This window comes from Arachis hypogaea, chromosome 20 (genome assembly GCF_003086295.3).
Source record: "Arachis hypogaea cultivar Tifrunner chromosome 20, arahy.Tifrunner.gnm2.J5K5, whole genome shotgun sequence".
NCBI classification, from domain to species: domain Eukaryota; kingdom Viridiplantae; phylum Streptophyta; class Magnoliopsida; order Fabales; family Fabaceae; genus Arachis; species Arachis hypogaea.
Genome location: NC_092055.1, coordinates 64209438 through 64232278, shown reverse-complemented (window position 1 = coordinate 64232278; position 22841 = coordinate 64209438). Strand labels below are relative to the sequence as shown.

The 22841-nt window shown below is 33.7% G+C and overlaps 1 protein-coding gene across 2 annotated transcripts; it reads left to right on the top strand.

The window, feature by feature from the left end:
* The first annotated feature begins 14966 nt into the window (after positions 1-14966).
* LOC112784131 (thioredoxin M3, chloroplastic) lies at positions 14967-18264 on the top strand. 2 transcript variants are annotated; one of them, XM_025827251.3, is made up of 2 exons: positions 14967-15382; positions 17616-18264. In XM_025827251.3, the coding sequence occupies exons 1-2, from the start codon at positions 15157-15159 to the stop codon at positions 17933-17935; spliced, it is 546 nt and encodes a 181-aa protein (XP_025683036.1). In that variant the 5' UTR covers positions 14967-15156; the 3' UTR covers positions 17936-18264. The 2 variants fall into 2 exon arrangements, with proteins under 2 accessions (XP_025683036.1, XP_025683035.1); XM_025827250.3 differs by having other exon boundaries at positions 17613-18264.
* Positions 18265-22841: the final 4577 nt, after the last annotated feature.

Sequence of the window (22841 nt, the reverse complement as noted above, 5' to 3'; positions counted from 1 at the left end):
TATTCAGACCACGCAGCTCTAAAGTATTTATTATCTAAAAAGGAGTCCAAACCAAGGCTTATACGTTGGATACTACTATTACAAGAATTTGATTTAGAAATTAAGAATAGGAGTGGTAACCAGAATCTAGTGGCAAACCACTTGAGTCGTCTTGAGCACATTACAGATGACTCCACTCCTATAGCTGATAATTTTTCATTTGATAACCTGCAAGCAGTATCTGCGATAGTCTCTTGGTATGCACCTGTAGCTAATTATCTAGTTAGCTGCACCTTTCCTCCAAATTTTTCTAAGCATCAAAGGGACAAGCTGAAAAGCGAGTCTAAATATTATATATGGGATGACCCATATTTATGGAGATGTGGAGCTGACCAGGTAATTAGACGGTGTGTGCCTCAATCAGAATTTCAGTCCATCTTAGAGGCCTGCCACTCATCTGAGAGTGGAGGACATTTTGGCCCTCAAAGAACTGCTAGAAAAATCTTAGACTATGGATTCTGGTGGCCTACTCTTTTTAAGGACGCTGCTGAATTTTGTAGATCTTGTTTTCCATGCCAGAAATTTGGTAATATATCCAGGAGGGATGAGATGCCTCAACAGATTATGCTTTTCTGTGAAATTTTTGATGTTTAGGGCATTGACTTCATAGGTCCATTTCCAAATTCTAATGGTTATTTCTATATATTGTTAGCTGTGGATTACGTTTCCAAATGGGTGGAAGCAATTCCTACCCGCACTGATGATGCTAACACTGTTGTTTCCTTTGTGAGAAACCATATTATTTGTCGCTTTGGATCACCACAAGCAATTGTGAGCGATCAAGGCACCCATTTTTGTAACAGGAGACTAACAGGACTAATGAAGAAGCATGGGATAATTCATAAAGTTGCAACAGCCTACCATCCTCAGACTAATGGGCAAGCCGAGGTGTTAAATAGAGAGATAAAGCGTATCTTGCAAAAGATAGTCAAACCTCATAGAAGAGACTGGAGTACCAGGCTACAAGATGCACTCTGGGCATATAGAATAGCATACAAAACACCCATTAGGATGAGTCCTTTCCGCTTAGTTTATGGAAAAGCTTGTCATCTCCCTGTTGAAATAGAGCATAAAGCCTTTTGGGCAGTGAAAGAATGCAACATGGGAATTGAGAGAGCCGGAGCTGAAAGGAAGTTGCAACTGCAGGAACTGGAAAGCCTTCGCCTAGAAGCTTATGAGAACTCAAGACTATACAAGGAGAAGATGAAGGCTGTACATGATCAGCACATCAAGAGGAAAAAGTTCCAACCTGGGGACTTAGTCCTCCTTTACAAGTCTCGACTGAGGCTCATGCCAGGCAAGTTGAGATCGAGATGGGAAGATCCATACAGAGTAGAGAAGGCCGAACCGTACGGAGTTTATTGATGTGCGGAAAACGATCCGACACAAAACTCACCGGCAAGTGCACCGGGTCGCATCAAGTAATAATAACTCACGTGAGTGAGGTCGATCCCACATGGATTGAAGGATTGAGCAATTTTAGTTTAGTGGTTGATTTAGTCAAGCGAATCAAGTATTGGTTGAGTGATTTGTGATTAACAGAAATTAAATTGCATGAAAAGTAAAGGGAGAGGGGTAAATTGTAGAAAATTAAAGAGAACGGAAAATAAAAGTGCTGAATCTTAAAGAACAAGAAATTAAATGGCAGAAACTTAGAATGCAAGAAATGTAAATTGCAAAATCTTAAAGTGCAAGAAATGTAAATGACTTGAATTGTAAAGGGAATGGGGAGTTGGATTTGCAGAAATTAAACAAGGAAATGTAAAATTGCAACAAGCAGAGGAATAGAAGAACACTTGGATTTAATCAGATCTAGAAACAGAATTGTAAATGAGCAAAACAGGGAATGGGAAATGGGGAATTCGGACCTCAGGACCCAAGAGACTAGAAAACCAAGTCTAGATCTCAATGCCTTCCTAGATCCAACAAGAACAATTGCAAAGGAAATTGTAAATTGCAAAGAAAGTAGATGAAAAGCAATGAACCGAAACTGAAATTCAATTAAGCAGAAAATTAAACAAGATCCCAAGGTGAGATTGAAACAGAATTTCTTCAATTCTCCACCCAAAATCCAAGACAAGAAAAGTAAAGAGTGCTGGGCAAGAACAAGGAAGAAGAGAGATCAATTCTCCTCCCAAATTCTCTTGAATTAAACAACAATGCTAAGAAAAATAAAGTGAACTCTGAGCAAAACTGAAAAGAAAGCTATTCTGAAAAATGAAAAGGGAAGCTCCTCAAAAACTTTAAATCCTAAGCTATTTATACACTTTCTTCAAATGATCATTAAGCCTTGAATTGGGCCTTTAGCCTTGATGGAATTGGGTTGATAGTGGTCTCTGTTGATTGCTCTTGGTGTTGGGAGGAAATCCATTAGTGAACCAGGCCATGAACCATTCACGTTTGAGCCAACGTTTGAGGCAAACGTTGACTCAAACGTTACTTGAGTGAGGCATTATGCAGCTAGGCCATGTGCTGTCTTCCACGTTTGGCTCAACGTTTGAGGTCAAACGTGAGCTCAAACGTGGACCTCCCTTCTTGTATGCTTCTTGGGGGCTACTTTGTCCTCTTGTTTCGTTGCCAATTTTTGTGCCCAATAGAGACTATTATATATGGTTGGAAAGCTCTGAATGTCAGCTTTCTAACCCACTTGGAATCACCTCAATTGGACATCTACAACTCAAGTTATTCTTGTTTGAAGTATGCCCCTTCATGCTGTTTGGTGCCAACGTTTGACCTCACGTTTGAGTCAAACGTTGGCTCAAACGTTGCTATGCCCAGGAGCTCCAACTCTCTTCTTTTTGGAGCCAACGTTTGACCTCACGTTTGAGGCAAACGTTGGCTCAAACGTTGCTGCCTCCAGGGATGCCATTTCTCTTCTCTTTGGCGCCAACGTTTGACCTCACGTTTGAGGCAAACGTTGGCGCAAACGTTGCCTTCCCAGGAGCTTCAATTCTCTTCTCTTTTGGAGCCAACGTTTGACCTCACATTTGAGGCAAACGTTGGCTCAAACTTTGCTTTCCAATAGCTTCATTCTTCAACTACAACTCACGTTTGAGTTGACGTTTGAGGCAAACGTTAGCTCAAACGTGAATTCCATTTTCTCAAACCCATTCTTGCAACCTTCTTCCATAATGTTGGCACACCTTTTGTTTCCTTTCTTCACCTACAAGTAATCAAAACAACCAATCAAAGTATCACAAAATTCACAAGGTTTATAAATCAATTAATTATCAACTAAAGTTAGCTTGAACCTCATGATTTTGTATCAATTAAAAGGTGGTTGATTGATTTAAGGAAACCATGCAATTCCAATTCAAATGGTTAATTTATAATGCAAGAAAGTGCATAAAACTAAATGAAAACAAAAGAAAAAGGCTAGTGAAACTAGGCTAAGATGACTTGTCATCATTTATCACCTAAGCCATCCTTCAAGCTCTGAACTTATCAAAGTTAATGGACATCGTCTAAAGCTGTACCATGGCGAGAAGCTGAAGAAGAACAAGGAGCTCGAGATCTTCCTCTTGGAAGATTCCCACATAGCCGAAGATTGAGCTAATGGAGCATCCAACTTACGGACGTTAAAGCAAAGTGCTAGGTGGGAGACAACCCACCATGGTATGATCGTTCTTTTCCTTATTTTTAATTTTCTTATTCAATAACTCTTCTCTTCATTAGTACATTTTCGTGCATCTACATTCACATATTTTTAATAAAAAAAATCACCACGCGACGCGACCGCCTCGTTGACGCGTCCGCGTCGCAGGGAGCTGGGAGACAATAATAATATGAACAGAGAGTTACGCAGGAGCAGGGCTGGAGGCGTGCCAATGGCACAAACCGTCCCATGCGACCGCGTCATATAGGAATAATGGCCTCCCACGCGACCGCGTGCCCCACGCGGCCGCGTGACCTGAATTTCGACGTAACAAGGGTGCACAGCCGAAAGTTATGCTAGAGTGGTACTGGACTGGCGCTGGATGCGCAGCCCCTCTCACGCGATCGCGTGCCCCACATGACCGCGTCGTATCCCACTAATTGACCATTCACGCGATCGCATGCCCCATGCGATCGCATCACCCAAAATTTGGCACTAATATAATTTTGAACAGAGAGTTGTGCGAGTGCGAGGCTACCCTCGCGCCATTAGCCTAAAACGGGTCACGCGACCGCATCATTGAGTTTAAGCGCAAGTCGCACGACCGCGTGCCCCACGCGACCGCGTCGATTGTGCCACACAGTTTTCCTAATTTGCTAATTATCATATCTTTTTCTCCCCAAATCTTATTTTCTCTTTTCCCTCCTTATTTCTTCTCCCTCCCTTCCTCCCTTCTTCCTTCTTTCTCACCTTTTACACTTTCTCTCTCTCTCACCTCCATTAACAAGGTTTTTCTTTTTCTTCTCTCCTCACTTTTCTATTTTTCTTCTTATTTTTATATGTTATCTTCTTTTTTTTCTTTTTACCTTCATTATTCCTGTTCTCTTTTTCTTTCTTTTTCCTTTTTACTTGGTGTTCTCAATTTATGTGAGTCATTATTTATTATTCTATGCTTGTGGATTGTTGTAAATTTATTTGACAATTATACATTGCTTTTTAAGGGGATTACTTGTATGTTCCAATTCTTATTTTCAAGAGCCTCTTCTACATGCATGCTATGTGTTTGTGAAAAAGCCTATATGGCATTATGAACTTCTCTACATTTTTCTACTCTAATATTCAATGCTTGCTTTTCACAATTTCCCTTTACTATTTTATTAATTGAAATTAATTGTCAATACAAATGTGATGGTTTGTTACGAGTGATGTTTGATCTATGCTACTCATGCCCTTTGCCGGCATGCCAATAAACACCTTGCATTCACTTGTCATCATATGCACTAGCTATTTTTCATTAATGAGTTTTCACATGTACTCATGAGTGTGTGTTAACTTCATTTACCTTTTAATGTGCATTTATAACCATCCTTTTCCGTTCTCTTCCTTGCTCTATCTCTGTAAACTTAATTTACTTTCTCTTCCTTTTTTCAGGATGGCCACCAAGAAAGGAAAAGAGAAAGCCATTCCCAATCAACAGCAAGGAGAGGAACAAAGAGAGCATTAGTGGCAGAGCCTTCTTCCACCGCAGTCAAGCCCTCAACAAAGAAAATTAAGAGGATTATAAAGGTTGATGATAAAGAAAGAGCATTCCCAGCAAAGGACACTGCGCGGTTTTCCAATCGCTACTGTGAGCAGATGTTCCCCATCCTGGCTGAAAGGAGTTACAACAACGAATACCTTCTTCTCCTCCCAAACCACATTGCTACATTTGTTGAGCCGCAGATTGCCCGAAGACAATGGGGTTTCCTACAAAGACAGCCAAGGCAGGTCAATCTTTCTTGGGTAGTCGAGTTCTACTCCAACTACCACTTACCAACCCTGCAATCTGTCTATGTCCGTCAGAAGCAAGTTCCCATTACAGAAGAGGCCATTCAAAAAGTTCTAAGTCTTCTCCCTGTTCCAGAAGGACTGGATGCCTTTCAAGAAGCTGCACTCAAGCGCCAGATGTACCAATTTGACTGGGACGCTGTTCTCAGAGTTATCGCACTACCTGGCAGCCGTTGGATCTATGGATTCCATCGTACCCGCCCTAAGGAAATTTCGGCTTCAACACTTACCTTGGAGGCTCGCGTATGGGCACAGATCATGTCCCATTACATCTTTCTGAGCACTCACGAATCCTCCTTCACTACAGACATGGCCGTTCTACTATGGTGCATCCTTACAGACCAGCCTCTAAACCTACCAAGACACATCCGGAATGCCATGGGACACGTCCAAATTGCGGGCAACTTACCTTTTCCCGCCTTGGTCTCAGATCTTATCTCAGCCGCCGGAGTCTCCTACAGAGCTGGGGACACCAAAGCCATGCTTCTCCGGGATGATCAGTATGTCCCTAACGGGAAGTACCTTAGACTTCCAGCAGCCACTACCAGCCAGCCTACTGAACCAGTTGAAGATATTCCTTCTTCAACACCACAAGCACCTACTACTGATCAGCTGCTCCTGCAGATACTTGAAAAGTTGGATCGGCAAGAACACAAAGCTAAGATGAGAGAGCATCGTAACAAGCGCCGATTCACATACCTCAAGGAGCTGATCATGGGAAAATTTAAGGACTCAGACACCCCGGACTCCACTTCCTTTACCAGCACAGGGAGCCATGATGGTCCCGACTGTGGAGATACTGTTACTAGCCCACCTTTGTTCTTGACAGATGGCACCGAGGACGGTGCAAAGCCTCAAGTGTGGGGAGGTCGGTCAGTACCTGACTTCCGGAGGTAATTTCTCTTCCCTAGCACCAATAAATTAGGATATTTAGTTAGATTTTTTCTTTTATAGAATAAGATAAATTGCATAGTAATAGATTAGTTGCATGCATGTTCTGCTTGATTGAAAAGACAATGAGTTCCTTCTTAGACTCTATCTTTGGAACAAAATTTCACTAATTTTAATTAATTATTTTATGTTAAATTTGCTTGAAGTTGTATTTGGAACATGATTTTTGAGCTAAAGAACACACAACCTGTGAGATTTGAGCCTTTATGAATGGTTACATTATTTAACCATAATTATTTTATTCTTGTGTGTGTACTTCTCTATGATTGTAATCTACATTTTGTTTCATCCTATATGTCCAATGTTTATTATATCTATATGATTGCACATGATTGAGGCCATTATTTGTTTAGCTCACTTATCCAAATAAAGCCTATCCTTTCAATTACCTTTGTTAGCCACTTTGAGTCTTTAAATCCCATTTGTTCTATATTTTACCACATTACTAGCCTTAAGCGGAAAAATAATTATATATCCCAAATTGAATCTTTGGTTAGCTTAAGATAAAATTGTGTGTGTTATTTAAGTATGGAAAATTGTGGGAACAAAGGATAAAAAGGGAATGAGTCATGATAATATAATGGGAATTTGGATACCTACTCATGTGAAACTATAAGAATTAAAAAAATCTATGTGCATTGATAAGCTATGTTTATGTTTATGTTGAAAAATAAAATAAAATAAAATAAAATAAAATAAATAAGGGGACAAAATTACCCCAATGTTGAATTAAGAATTCAAGGATCAATGCATGTATGATAAAATCAAAATAAAAGGTTGATACATGAGTATGGATGTGAAAGGAAAATTCTGGGTAGCTAGGTATGAATTCTAAAGTTATATAGAATATATATAGGTTATGTTAAAGCTTGGGTTAATTAAAGATTCAATTTATAAGCTTACTTAGCCATATGTATATCCTTACCCTTACCTTGGCCCCATTACAACCTTAAAAAAGACCTCATGATGTTTGTATTGGTATATTAAATGTTGTTGATTGGTTAGGAGAAGAACAAAAAAAAATTAGAGAGCATGATTAGAGAAGGATAGAATGATGACCCTATACACTAGAGAGACTAGAGTGTACATACACCATCAGTGAGGGTTCCATGCTTGAATTTCTATGTTCCCTGCTTTCATGAGCTATCTTCTTGCATTTTTATCTGTTCTTACTGTATAAGAATTAAGTTAGTGGAATTTGATTTGTAATTGTTTTGAAGAGCTTATTTACTTTAGATCAAGTGGACAAAAATCATATAGTTGCATTCATATATATAGGTTGCATTGCATTTCATAGGTTTTACATGTTCTTACTCATTCATTTTATCTCCTTCAACTAAGCATGAGGACATGCTAATGTTTAAGTGTGGGGAGGTTGATAAACTACTATTTTATAGTTTATATTGTGTTTAATTGTGTGGTTTTATCATGATCTTTATCCACTTATTCATTAAATAAGCATGCATTTATAATTCCTTCCTAAAGTTATTGTATGATTGAAAACTTGCTTCCTAGGGACTTTAATTATGTATTTTATTTCTCCTTTATTCCATTCGATGCCGTGATCTGTGTGTTAAGTGTTTCAGGCTTTACAGGGCATGAATGAGTTGGAGATTGGAGAGGAAGCTTGCAAAAACGGAAGGAACACAAGAAATTGAGGAGATGACCAGCGAGAAGTGACGCGGTCGCATGGATGACGCGACCGCGCGAAGAAGAGGAAATTGCAGTGACGCGGCCGCATGGATGACGCGACCGCGTGGCAAAGCAAAAAGCCGAATGACGCGGCCGCATGGATGACGCGACCGCATGACATGCGCGATCTGCATAATCTGCAGAATCGCTGGGGGCGATTTCGGGCCCTATTTTGACCCAGTTTTCGGCCCAGAAAAGCAGACTAGAGCCAGAGAACATGCAGAAACCAACAACAACATTCATTCCGCATAGTTTTAGTTTTTAGATCTAGTTTTCCTCTCCTCTAGGTTTTCTCTCTAGACATTCATAGTTTTTAGGATTTGTTATGTTCATTGTTTTTGCATTGGGATATTGAGAAGAGTTATTGCCTCATCAAAACTTCGACACTCTAGTTCGTTCTCTTTACTTGTCTCTTACTCTTCCATGTTCCTTAATTTACTTAATTTTACTGTTGGATTATTTTAGCATTTATTAATACAAGAATCACTTTTATTTTTGATTAATCTTTTGATCATTATTTATGATGTCTTTCTTTAATTCCCTTTCTTATGTTATGAATTTTATATTTACAATGAGCGAGTAGTCCCCTAACTTGATGGGGAGTTGATTGAAAGAAACCCTTGAAGTTGGGATGCCCAAGAGAGAGATTGTAGTTGGGTTTACTGTTGGATTACTCTCTAGTCACTAACACCAATCCTCCCCAGAGCGGATTGGAACTTGTGGATAGAAATAGCATTCCAACTTGTTTAACTTTCCCTTACTTAGTGAGGGACAACTAAACAGAATAATCCCCAATTATCAATTAATCTTGAGAGTACTGCAACAAGAATAGGGCTTCCAACTAATCAACTCCCAATCAAGGCTTTTATTTAAATTTATATAAATTCTCTAATTTAATTTTCTGCCATTCAACTCAAACCTTTTTGAAAACATCTGATTAATAAAATAGCACACTTTTCTGCAACTCGTTGGGAGACGACCTGGGACTCATACTCCTAGTATTTTGATTTTAATTTCTGTGACACCCTTTTTAAATTGATAAAGCGGATTTCTGGTTGGTTGAGAACTATACTTGCAATGCATATTTTATAATCATTCTTAACTCGCCAATTTCCGCCCGCATCAGTCGATCCCACGGAGATTGTCGGCTTGAAGCAAGCTATGGTCATTCTTGTAAATCTCAGTCAGGCGAATTAAAATGGTTTAAGGTTTTGATAATTAAAATATAATTAAAACAGAAAATAAGATAGAAATACTTATGCAATTCATTGATGGGATTTCAGATAAGCGTATGGAGATGCTTTGTTGCTTCTGAACCTCTGTATTTCTACTGCCTTCATCCAATCATTCACTCCTTTCCATGGCAAGCTGTATGTTGGGGATCACCGTTGTCAATGGCTACCGTCCTTCCTCTCAGTGAAAATGGTCCGGCTACGGGTTACGTAGGGCTAATCATCTGTCAGTTCTCACTAGTGTTGGAATAAGATCCATTGATCCTTTTGCACACTGTCACTGCGCCCAACAGTCATGAGTTTGAAGCTCGTCATAGTCATCCCATCCCAGATCCTACTCGGAATACCACAGACAAGGTTTAGACTTTCCGAATCTCATGAATGCTGCCAATTGATTCTATCCTATACCATGAAGACTCTGATCTCACGGAATGGAAGGATCTGTTGTCAGGAGAGGCAACCATGCATCGTGAACCAGGAGGCTAAGAGATACACACTCAAGCTATTGCAGATAGAACAGAGGTGGTTGTCAGGCACGCGTTCATAAGTGAGAATAATGATGAGTGTCACGGATCATCATATTCATCAGGTTGAAGTGCGAGTGAATATCTTAGAACAAGAAGTAGGCGTGAATTGAATAGAAAAACAGTAGTAATTGCATTAATTCATGAAGAACAGTAGAGCTCCACACCTTAATCTATGGGGTGTAGAAATTCCACCGTTGAAAATACATAAGTGATAAAGGTCCAGGCATGGCCAAATGGCCAGCCCCCTAAACATGATCAATAGATCAAAAGTGATACAAAGATAGTCTCAAAAATGATCTGAAGATGAAAATACAATAGTAAAGGGTCCTATTTATAATGAACTAGTAGCCTAGGGTTTACAGAAATAAGTAAATGATGTAAAAATCCACTTCTGGGGCCCACTTGATGTGTGCTTGGGCTGAGCATTGAAGCTTTTTCGTGCATAGGCTATTCCTGGAGTTAAACGCCAGCTTTGGTGCCAGTTTGGGCGTTTTACGCCAGAAATTTTAGGCTGACATTGAACGCCGGTTTGGGCCATCAAAGCTCGGGCAAAGTATAGACTATTATATATTTCTGAAAAGCCCAGAATGTCTACTTTCCAACGCAATTGAGAGCGCGCTAATTGGGCTTCTGTAGCTCTAGAAAATCCACTTCAAGTGCAGGGAGGTCAGAATCCAACAGCATCTGCAGGCCTTTTTCAGCCTCTGAATCAGATTTTTGCTCAGGTCCCTCAATTTCAGCCAGAAAATACCTGGAATCACAGAGAAATACACAAACTCGTAGTAAAGTCCAGAAATATGATTTTTATTTAAAAATTAATAAAAATATAATAAAAACTAACAAAAATATACTAAAAACTACCTAAAAACAATGCCAAAAAGAGTATAAATTATCTGCTCATCAGTGACAGAGCGGAGTATGGTTTTTTTCTTGTTTATTTCTATTTTACTTTTGTTGTAGTATTCTCTCGCCTCTTGTATATTTGACTTTGTTGCCTTAGAGGCTTTATTTTCTAAAAACTTTGAGAGATAAGTTGCTATTTTGAACTTCAAAAAAAAAAAAAAAAAAACTCTTTTGTATTTCAATTTAACTAGCCAGCCTAAACTCCGCAGGCTGTGACTAGTTCTCTTTTTAGTATTTCACACTTTTATATATATATATATTGTTTACTTTAATTATTACCTTGGGTATCCTGGAGCTATCTACAAGGTTTTATATGTATTATGCCTTGTCTTGTTCATGCTTACGCATTTACTTATCGTGTGTGAACGCTTCGCATTTTGTATTTCCGCTTTACGTGACTTTGAGCTTTATTCCTTCATCGAGCTTCTATATATATATATATATATACTTGTTTTATTTTGTACCTCCTAAAGGTTAATGGAGAACTAGGGTTTTAAACATGTATTTTGGGCTATAGCTGTATAATTTGTATGTAAGTATTCTTCGGCCAGCCTTAACTTCGCAGGCTGAGTTAGGAACTTGTTATTTTGTATTCTTGACTATCTATTCCTACTTTCTGTTTATTTATGCCTTTGAACCTTAGTTTCTTCACATGCAAGTAATCACGTTTCCTGAGCATTGCGCTTTTTATTTTGTGATTTTGTTTTATGTGTTTTTCAAGACTCCTCGTATACTATATCCTCTTCCATATTATTATATATATATTTTTAATTTTTAGAGGTCGTAGCGGCTCGCCACCTCTATTTTACATTCTAGGTGTAAAGTTCTGTGTGGTAGGGTGTTACATATAATACCTTATTATAGCAAAAGTATATAATAATCTTAATTAATCCAAACTCAAATGATAATAATAATTATAAAAATTAATTTAATTTTTGCCTATTAAAATAGTTTCTAACAAATAGTTCAAATTAATAGAATAAATCATAATTAATTTAAACTTCAATAATCATAAAATGAATATAGTTATTTTTTAAATAGTTTCTAAAATATAAAATTTAAAACTTAATAAGATAAACCATAATTTATTCATATTTAAGTTTAAAAAAATACGGAATGTTACACAAGTTCTTCAGCATCCACTTTAGCTACCAGCACCATAGCCACCAACACCACAGGAACCACAATATGCAGTGTTTGGACCATTTTCTTATTATCTCCTATAGTAACTAGACCATAGTCAGCACAGTTAGCACAGCCGTCACAGTTGTCACAGTCAGCACAGCCACCACGGCTAAATAAGAAGTTACTAACGATGTGCCTAACCCAAAACATCCATCATGTTCTTGGAGGTTGTCAATCACCTTCAGAATATTTACTGCTGTCCGGATTGACTCATGCCAGTCTGAGATTATACCCACACCATCTCTTCTAACAACATGCCTTCGTAAATTACTAAGAAAAAAGTGCCATGCATTAGCTGTCTCTCCCTCTACGAGGACAAAAGCAATATGCACAATATTCTGGTTCCCATCTTGTGCAACAGCAACCAAAAGTGTACCTTTGTATTTTTCGTAAAGGTGTGTGCCGTCAACTTGAACCAGAGGCCTGCAATGCTTGAACGCCCTAATGCATGGATTGAAACTTTAAAATACACGGTGAAGTATCCTGACACCGTGTGCCTCCTCACTTCTGTTGTAAAAGGGTCGTGTTTCTACTTGGGAAATTGAGCCAAGCATCTTTTAAACCATGACCGAGAATCACCATGGCAAAGTTTGGTAAGAATCTTCCCAACCACCGAAAACTTTGGCTATGGACTTCTACTTTGCCAACCAAGCCTTTCAGTAATTGATGGTGTAATTGAACCTTGACTGGACTTCTGCAATTATAGATTTCACCTTGATGGATGGGTCGATCTCAACCTATGGCCTTATAGCCTCAACAACTGTGTTTGAGTTCAACTTCAAATGATCTTGCGAAATCGTTTCTATGGTGCATGTGTGCCTACCGTTGTATCTCCGTATCTCCCAACAACCTTTTTTCCGTATAAAGCTAGCTCGGATAAGTCAGTCGCACCCACGCCCATATGTCTTGCATTTTGCATAGAACTTCTGTGGCTCGGACTCATAAACATTGTAGTCAACTCCTCTAGAGATAGTGTAACTTCTAATCGCCGCGACGACCGACTTTCTAGAACTATATTCTATTTCGATCATGAACTTCCCGTCTTCAGGATCAGCAACACCTACACAAAACAGAAATCAACACTCATTGATCTATCCAAAATATAAATTAAGAAAAACGTATTCTTCACTCATCATGTACCTATGATTGCATATTCGGGGAATTCTGATGCATGCATGGCGTCAAGATCCAGGTTACGCATAAAAGGTGGAACGTCTATCGGTTGACTAATTGCGGGAGGAACCACTACATTCTCCACTGCTCCCTCACCTCCCACATCACCATCCTCGTCTTCGTCGCTGGCTTCATAAGTAGTTTCAAAGTCCTCTTCGCTATCACTGTTCATTCCTTCGTACACTTCAGCTCTATCATCCTCTATATCTAAATTATTTTGAATCCCATCTTCCTCTACATTTTCAAACTTAACATACAGCTTAATCTTTGACTGTCGCACTTGAGTCTGCCAGTGAATGTGGAACATATTCTGCATACTTGCTTTGTCAATGAGCAAAGAATATTGCTCACTCTACTCAATATATCATTCTCCATGCTTTGACAGAGACCGTTCTGAAGCTCCATAAACGTCATGGTGCATGGAACCACAAACGAAAACAAATTCTCACATGTAAAGCTCATTCCCTTATGAGTATTCCGTATAATTTCACCATTGTGATACATCACTAAATTTGCAATACCTTCCATTACACCAAAAACACATTCAGACAATTTTTTTCTTGGCATAAATGGTACCAAACTTTACTTTATATAGGGAGAATACTCAATAGTCAATACACGGATTATATGTTGCATCGCCAACAAATCAGAGTGCAACACGTTGACACCATACCCTCCCCGTGTTGAGTCAGCATACCTTCCACGTGTTATAACTGCCCAACTTCATTTGTAAATATATCAAATATCTCAATTTCCATTAAAAATACCAATAATATTTTCATATGAAAAAAAAATGAGGCTGGTATTCTCTAATAAGAAAACGAAAAATGACCGATATTCAACCTCCATAAAAAGTCACCAAAAAAAGAAACCTCCATAAAAAGGATGGAATATTCTGTTTCTCTTAAATGTTAAACGAGTTGTTAACATGCCAAAATATCTAATGCGCAGAATAGAAGTAGCAGCACCGAAAGAAAATTCCCCCAGTCTGATAAATTTTGAAAATATCTAATGGAATATCTTGGTATGTATTTTATATTTATCTCTTAAATATTTATACAATTTATTTTTTAAACTATTATATTGGTCTCTTCTCTAATATAATATAAAAAATAATTTTTCATACAAATAATTTGTTTAATTATTAATTAAATAATAAAGTACTAATAAATTAAAATTTAAAAAATAAAAATATTATAAAAAATACGGTAAAAAAGTTAAATTTTATCATTTTAAATTTCTGTTATTAATTTTAATAATATATTTATTTTTAAATAATATATGTATGATAAAAAAATATGTTTATTTGTTTGGAGTACAAATTTTATTATTATATTTATATGTTCATGATTTTAATTATACTTTTAAATACTTTGAATAGATTTATTTTATTATATTATATTTTACATATAAATATATCTTTCATCACGTAATTAAATAAAGATATATTTTTTTAATAAAAAAATTTAATAACCAAATTAACCATTAATTATGTGAGTAAGTAGTGATCTACGGCAAAAAGAGGCGCTGACTATGCTGGGAAGAGAGGTTGTGTGGGAGGGCATGACGATGACGTTGGCACTTCTTGTCACGAATGCAACGGTGCTTGGAAGGACTAAATCTAGGTGATAAAGTGATAAACAAAGAATGGAGGAGTGGAATGTGCTTCAATTAACGGAAGTAGAACTTTAATATTTTAAGAATAATAAATTATAAAATAACCCAACTATGGTTAAGATAAGGACCAATTACAATGTGACACATAATGAAAGATAACTTACATATTATTTTAGAGGGGTTGAGTAGCATTCTCCATATATATACACAAAATTGTTGACCGGAGGATGTTGAATATTGAATATTGAGTAGCGAGCTAGTTCGATTTGCGTTCCCAGCTTCCCTTTTCTCCTTTTTCATTCTCTTTCATTTCATTGATTCGTTTTCATTTATCGGATTTCTTTGTCCTTTCTCTGTCTTTGCTCTTTCTCTCACTCGCTCTCAACATTCTTCAAGCTTTCTTCCATTCTCTCCAATGGCTTCCTTCACCCTCAGACTCACCCCTTCTTCTGCCTCTTCCATTAACAAACCTATACTCGCTTCTTTTTCTTCCCACCTTAACCCACAACGCGCCTCATTCCCTTTCTCAAACAACCACAACTCCCTAAACCTTCAAACCCTGCATCATCATCATCATCATCATCATCATCACCATCATCATCTTTTCCCCGCGATTCGCCCTTTCCTTCAACAAACCAGAGGTATGTATTCTCTACAATACTTTGTTTTTTTTTCTCTTTCTCTCTGTGTATTTATGTAGCCCTAAGGTAGTAGCTAAGATAGTGCGGTCATTGATTTGGTTCAATTGCGCAATGCTGATTCTGAAAGTTGAAGTCTGTGTTTTTCGTTTTCCTTTTTTTTTCCCTCCCCATTATTTATGTTAATAGTTATTATTTTATTATTATTATTTTCGTGTTTCTGGGTTTCTTGTTTCGGACACAAGATTTGGGGTTTTGGTACCTCAAATCGCCTTCTATAATTGGTGACTTGAACTAAATATCAATAATGAGTTCTCAAGGATCATGCGATATTAAGTGACTTGAACTTGTTCATGTTGCTGTTATTAGGTTCTGGCCTGATTTTGTAATTGGTTGAATGATGCTTCTAGGGTCTGATGCGGTGTGTAAATTTCAATAAGCTGCTTGTTGAATCTTTATAATACTAGTTACTGGTAAATGATTTAATGTGGAGAAGCAGGTTGATATGGTAACTCAATGAGTGGTAATAAATTGGAAATAGATGCCTTGAATTTCCATGGAGATTTTCTTCGTATTTGATCTTGGATGGTTATTGATCACCAATATGTATTTGCTGTTTTTGTTCTAGAGTCTAGAAAGAAAAGAAATTGTTATTAGTATTATTTTTCCACTTCTCGCCCTGCAATTCCATGGATTGTTAATGACATATATAAGGCCTTTGGAGTGTTGAAAGAGAACTGACTTTGATTTTTAAACTTAAAGATCCCATCGCGCGCCTGTGGCCGCAAAAATATTTCATAAAAGAATTAAGCGAAAATGCCTGTTGACATGTGGTTAATCATCTGTTTTAAAATAGAATGCAGACTTGCTTTCCTTTTTGTGGAAACTCTGTTCTATAGTGCAGAGTTGTTGTAGTGAGTGAGAGAAGTAGAGAGAAAATGCAGAGCGGAGTGAAAAGATCAGAAAATGAAAGCTGGTTTATGGTAATGAACATCACCTTGCTAAGCTACACGTTAGAGCTTATGTACACAATTAGCAAGCTAACTAACTCTAGTTAACCTTCCAACTCTGGCTGTTACACTTGAGTTAAATAACTAACTTCCACTACTGTAACTACTTAAATCAGCTGGCAGCATTCAGCTACACTTTTCTAACCCCTTTTTGTAAAATACTATCTAGAGAAAGGGCGAATACTTCCATTCATGTGAATATCATAGTTGAGATGTAGATAGTGTTATGTCAAACAGTTTAGTCAAAGGTGTCAAATCATTTAATGATTCTTGACTATTATCTTCACATCATGTGAGTAGTCAACCTAGAGAAATGCATTCGACCATTCAGATCATGTATTTCTTTTTATTCTCTGTAATTTTGAGGGGGGAACTGTACTTGAAATTTCATGGAAATCGGAAATGGATTTAGTCATAGGAATAGAGGTTGAGATATAATTTATCTAATGAAGGTTCCTTGTCCATCACTAGTGCCCAGCATAACTTGCTGAGTTATGATAGGAATATAATGCAAGTTTGTTACCTATAATTATGTTGGTAAGACCAGAAAAACCAGAATACAGGATCTTCATGAAGATTTATTCTTATGACAACAAATCACAAGAATTATAGACCTAAGATTCCTTTGCTTGTTTAAATTCCGAGGAAGTTGCATTTTTTCCTAGTTGATTAGTGGGTTGATTCCTTGTTTGAGTTTGTAACTTTATTCCAATAATTCTAATGCTTTCAAGTTTTTAGAACTATGTAGCCAACTTGAAAATTTGTGCACATTGTTTACTTATTTGTGTCGCCCTTCTCAAGTCTCCCCCTTCTCCTTTCTCTCTTATTTTGAGCACCCAGTGTTGTGACTGCTTTCGGGTCATGTCTTTTCTCCTCGTGGTTCTGTTAACAGGCTTGAATGTATCTGCTACCTGATCTTTACTATATACTCAAATAACCTGCAAGCTTCTAGTTTGCTTGAATTAAATCACAGTTTTGGAGTATAATCTAACAAATGAGATACATTGTCTTCCCTCCACTACAAAATGAAAAGACTAAGACATAGTGTGTATGTGTTTGTTGAAAGATGACACTACTTGTTGGTTAAAGGTTAATTCCTCTATTCATTGATGTTTCCTACTGAGTTGTTCGTCTTTCCAATTTGTCATATTTGGTATGTCAATATGTATTATGGCTTGAATCATTAGATGGTTTCTTAATTCTCTGTGCTTGTTATTGTTTAGCAGCTACACCAGTAACAAAAGACCTATGGGAAAATTTGATTCTGAACAGTGAAACCCCAGTCCTTGTTGAATTCTATGCAAATTGGTGTGGCCCGTGCAAGATGGTACACCGTGTGATGGATGAGATCGAAATTGAGTATGCTGGGAAACTCAAGTGCTTCAAGGTGAACACAGACACTGATATGGAAATTGCTGATGACTACGAAATTAAGGCTGTACCAGTGGTTCTGCTGTTTAAAAATGGCGAGAAATGTGATTCTGTAATTGGCACTATGCCAAAGGAGTTTTATGTGGCTGCCATTGAGAGGGTGCTCAAGTCTTAAATATGGATTGCTGCTGCAGAAAACTTCCGGGCGATAGAGGAAATGATAAACACTTGCTCTTCTATGTCATGATGATTTTTGGTCAATTTTCCAGTTAGCATGTTAGGCTATTCAACATTACTGAGTTCTTGTACATATGTTGTGGGCGTTCTTCCATAACAGGTGCTAGACAACTAAGAGAATGATACACCTCAATCTCTTGAATTTCCTTTGATGGAAATTCTTCTGCTACATGAGATATGAGAGTTGAATTTCATTGTTCTGTGGTTACCTGACCTGAACAGTAGTTATTCTGAAAGTACGATTCGATCACCTGCCTGATATGCTCATTCCCTGTGTTAAATTTTTCCTTTAATAATCCTAAATAAAGTGCTTGTTTGGGTGTTAAGTTGATAAAAAATATCATTTTTTAATAAAAAAGAATATTTTTTATAATTTTTAACGTGTTTGGTAAATTTTTAATAGTAAAATTAAAAATACTAGAAAAATTAAAAAAAATAGTTTTTTTTTGAAAAGTTATTATTTTAATATTTAAAAAAATATATATTTTTTACATAATAAATAAATAAGTATTTTTATATTATTATATTCAAATATAATTAATAAATAAAAAAATTTTTTATATAAGATATCTAAACATAAAATTATTTTTACTTTTTAATAAGATCTTTTAAAAAAAATAATTCAACAAAAAAAACTTCTTTTAGAAATTCATTCAAACAATTTCAAAATACACCATTATGTATATATTTGGTGGAATTTTCCTATAATTTTGTTAGAAGAATGTGGGGCAAAGTATAGGACTTAAAAGAAAATCTAATTAATTATAAAAGATTAACGTATGATAATGTGGTGCTTGGTAGTATTGACTATTACGTGTCTCGTTACTCAAAGGAACATTATTGGCCCATCAAGATTCTCAACTGTTTTTTCAAAAATAAATAAAAAAAATAATTTCCCTCTTCTACAGACTATGGGTCTAAATTTGGCTAAAAATGAATTCTCTCAATTATTAAAAAAAAATTGAGAGGGTAAAACACTGTTAGCAAAATCGGATCGAACCAAAAAATTGGTGAACCGAACTCTAAATCGGTCCAGTCCGATAATCTGACTGGATGAGGTAATGAACCGGTGCAAATCGGTCAAATTCGGTAAGATTAGTTCGACCGAGTTCGATCGAACCACTTGAATTTCAAGATTTTTTCAAAATGTCGAAGATGGGTTCTTACCCCACTCTTCAGGAAAAAACATGATATATATATATATATATATCTTTATTATCAATATATATGCAAATTAATATATATATATATATATATATATATATATATATCTTTCAGCAAATAATTTACTTCTATTTAATTTATTTTAATTTTAGTTATAAACTCATTTATTTTTAAATTAATTATATTTTTATTTAATAATAATTAAAAACTCATTTATTTTTTTTATAATTATATAATATCTATTAATATTATTTTTCAATAAATACTTGTAGTATATAATAGTATAATAGATATAAACTAATTAATAAATTATTAAAATTCGAAAATAATAGTTATTTTAATATAAAAAATAAAAATATTTATAATAGAATAAAATTAACAAAATACTTATTGTTCCTGTTTCATATTGTTTTAGAATAGCTAGATATTTTTAAAATGTTAGTGAAAATATGTATTTTAAATTTTAATTTTAAATTTTTGACTATATTTTATTTTTTATTTACATAGGACCGGGTCAATCGGTTCAACCAGTGATCTACCAGTTGAACCAATGACTCAGTGACCCAGTGACCTGACCGGTTCGATCACCGATTCGATTATGATATTATTCTCTTTCATATTTATTTTTGATTTCACTTATAAAATTAATAATAAAAAATTACACTTTATTTTCTCAATTATTAAAAAAATTGAGAGGATCCATTCTCAAATTTGGCTTATCAAGTTACAAAAATCAACGTGAACACACGGGAATTGTTACGTTAGTGATCTCGTAATACATGCACCCTTTTATTCATTTTTCAAGCCTACGTAAAAACACACTTTTTTCTCTTTTCTTTCTATTAAAGTACCTTTCAGTTACGGGCGGCTCTATAAACATATTTGACAACAAACAAAATAACTTTTAGGACTAAAGTTAAATTACATAAAAGTGTGAATAAAAACATTGTAAGTTAGATGTAGGAATATTAATTAACACTTAACATTTCCTACTAATAACGCTATTGAAAAAAAAAAAAAAAAGGCGATAGCGGATGAAAAAGACTAAAAGAGAAAGGCATGTCTAAAACAGCACAATATGTGTTTATTGGATGTGTCATATTTATATAGACTATTAGATTTTATTAGATAAAAATTAAAGATTAATATAAAAGAAGAGTATTAATAGACTCTAATAAATACAGAATATTTTAGTACACAAATAAATACTTTAAATGATAATATTTTAATACATAATATTTTAAATGACAATAAAATTTTTTATTTTTAAATAATTAAATATAAAATATATAAATATCAAATATATGAGTATTTTTTATTCATTAAGATTAATTATTATGTAAGAAATTTTTATAATATTAAAAAGTTATATTAAAATGATGTTTTAAACTGTAACATAAAAATATAAAATAATTAAAATTTAATTTTATATTACTTGACAAATAATTAAATTATTATATTCAAAATTTATTAACTAACTACTTTTGTTAAAGATATTATTATATAATATAATTTTTCATCAAAATATTTTAAAAGTATAATTTATTTAAAATATTATATATACATAAAAATATTAACTTTTTTATTTTTCTCAATATTTTTTTAGAAAAATAGAATAAATAATATAATTCTAAATACATACCTATCACATTATATATTTACTTATATTAGTTTAACCTAAACTAATCAAACTTATGTAATTAAAAATATAAAACATATAAATACAAAAAATATAAATATTTTTTATTCATTAAAGTTAATTATTATAGAAAAATTTTCTATAATATTAAAAAATATATTAAAATGATATTTTAAAATATAATATAAAAATATAAAATAATTAAATTTTATTTTATATTACTTGATAAATAATTAGATTATTATATTCAATACTTATTAACTAACTACTTTTGTTAAAAATATTATTATATAATATAATTTTTTATCAAATATTTGTCAAAATATAATTTATTTAAAATATTTTATATATGTAATACATGAAAATATATTTTTAAATTTTTTTAGAAAAACTGAATAAATAATATGTATCAACTACGTATATGTATCATATGTGTATGTAATAGTGATTGATATAGGTCTGGTATATATTTTTTTATTCTTTAAATTCTCTAATATATATGTCACCTCATGACTCTCTCTTCTAGTCGTTCTTATTCATATTTATTTTGTGATAATATTAAGTAGATAATAATTTAAAATTATTTTTTAAATTTAACATTTATAGTTTTATATATATAATATTTATAATTATATATTTATAATAAGATCATTTTTTTTATTATTTCTAATATATATATGAGAAATTGGTATACAAATATCTTTCACAAAATAATTTTCATCATATATAATTTATTAAAAATATATTTTATTAAAGCCAAGAATAAAATATATAATTTTTTAAATTTAAATGTAACAAATTTAATATGTTATTTGATTTTAATGTTATTATATTATTATAATTATTTAATATATAAAAAGAATATATATATATATATATATATATATATTAAAAAGATTATCACATATTTCATTATAAAAAGGTGAAAGTTTTTTGTTCCAAAAAGTATAAAAGAGATAAATACAAAAAATATAAGTATTTTTTATTCATTAGGATTAATTATTATGTAAAAAAAATTTATAATATTAAAAAATTATATTAAAATAATATTTTAAACTACAACATAAAAATATAAAATAATTAAAGTTTATTTTATATTACTTGACAAATAATTAAATTATTATATTTATATTTATTAACTAAATACTTTGTTAAGTATATTATATAATATAATTTTTTATCAAAATATTAGTAAAAGTAAAATTTATTTAAGAAATTATATATAATACATGAAAATATTAATTTTTTTTGTCAAAATTTTTGAAAAAACTAAATAAATAATAATTTATTTTTTTCAATTTTTTTAGACAAATCCATATATATAGGTGTAAAAGAAATAATATAGTGTATATATTATTTTGGAAAAGGCATAAAAAAAGTATATTTATATAACTATATTTTTGGAATAGTTTGACTTTGTATACAATTTTAATATTTTAATTTGTAAATTTAATTAGTTTAGGTCTTAGTGCATGTTTGGATACCATTTTTTTGATAAAAAAAAGATCTTTTTTAATTAAAAAAGATTTTTTTTTATTTTGTAGTGTGTTTGACAAATTTTTAGTAGTAAAAGTAAAAGCACTAGAAAAATAAAAAAATTATCTTTTTTGAGAAGCTACAATTTACATCTTTTTTTAAAAGATCTTTTTTTCTTAAAAAAAAGATGTTTTGTAATCATTAATAGACAAAAATATCCTTACTAAAATTTTAAAAAGACATCTTTTAACCCCTTTCTTTCATAGATGAATGTACTATACATTCAATGTCTCCTTCATGCCTAGGTTCCAACTCAAACCACAGCTCCTCTGGTAATTTCTGGTTCTCTTCATGCTATTTTTTTTTTTATCTATTTTGTGTTTTCAATACATATATGAAAAGTCAATTAACTAATTCATACAAAACCAACGCAATTTTTATTTTCTTTTGCTATAATTATACGTGATATCTTTTATTTTTATTTTTATTTTCATAGATGAATTTATATTTTATACCGTGTTAACCTTAGCTTGATGTTTGAGATTTTTAGGATTCTGTGTCTGAT

Coding starts and splice junctions, on each gene's coding strand:
- LOC112784131 (XM_025827250.3), top strand. CDS start 15,157: ATGGCTTCCTTCACCCTCAGACTCACCCCTTCTTCTGCCTCTTCCATT. Junction 15,383..17,612: donor TTTCCTTCAACAAACCAGAG/GTATGTATTCTC, acceptor GTTATTGTTTAG/CAGCTACACCAGTAACAAAA.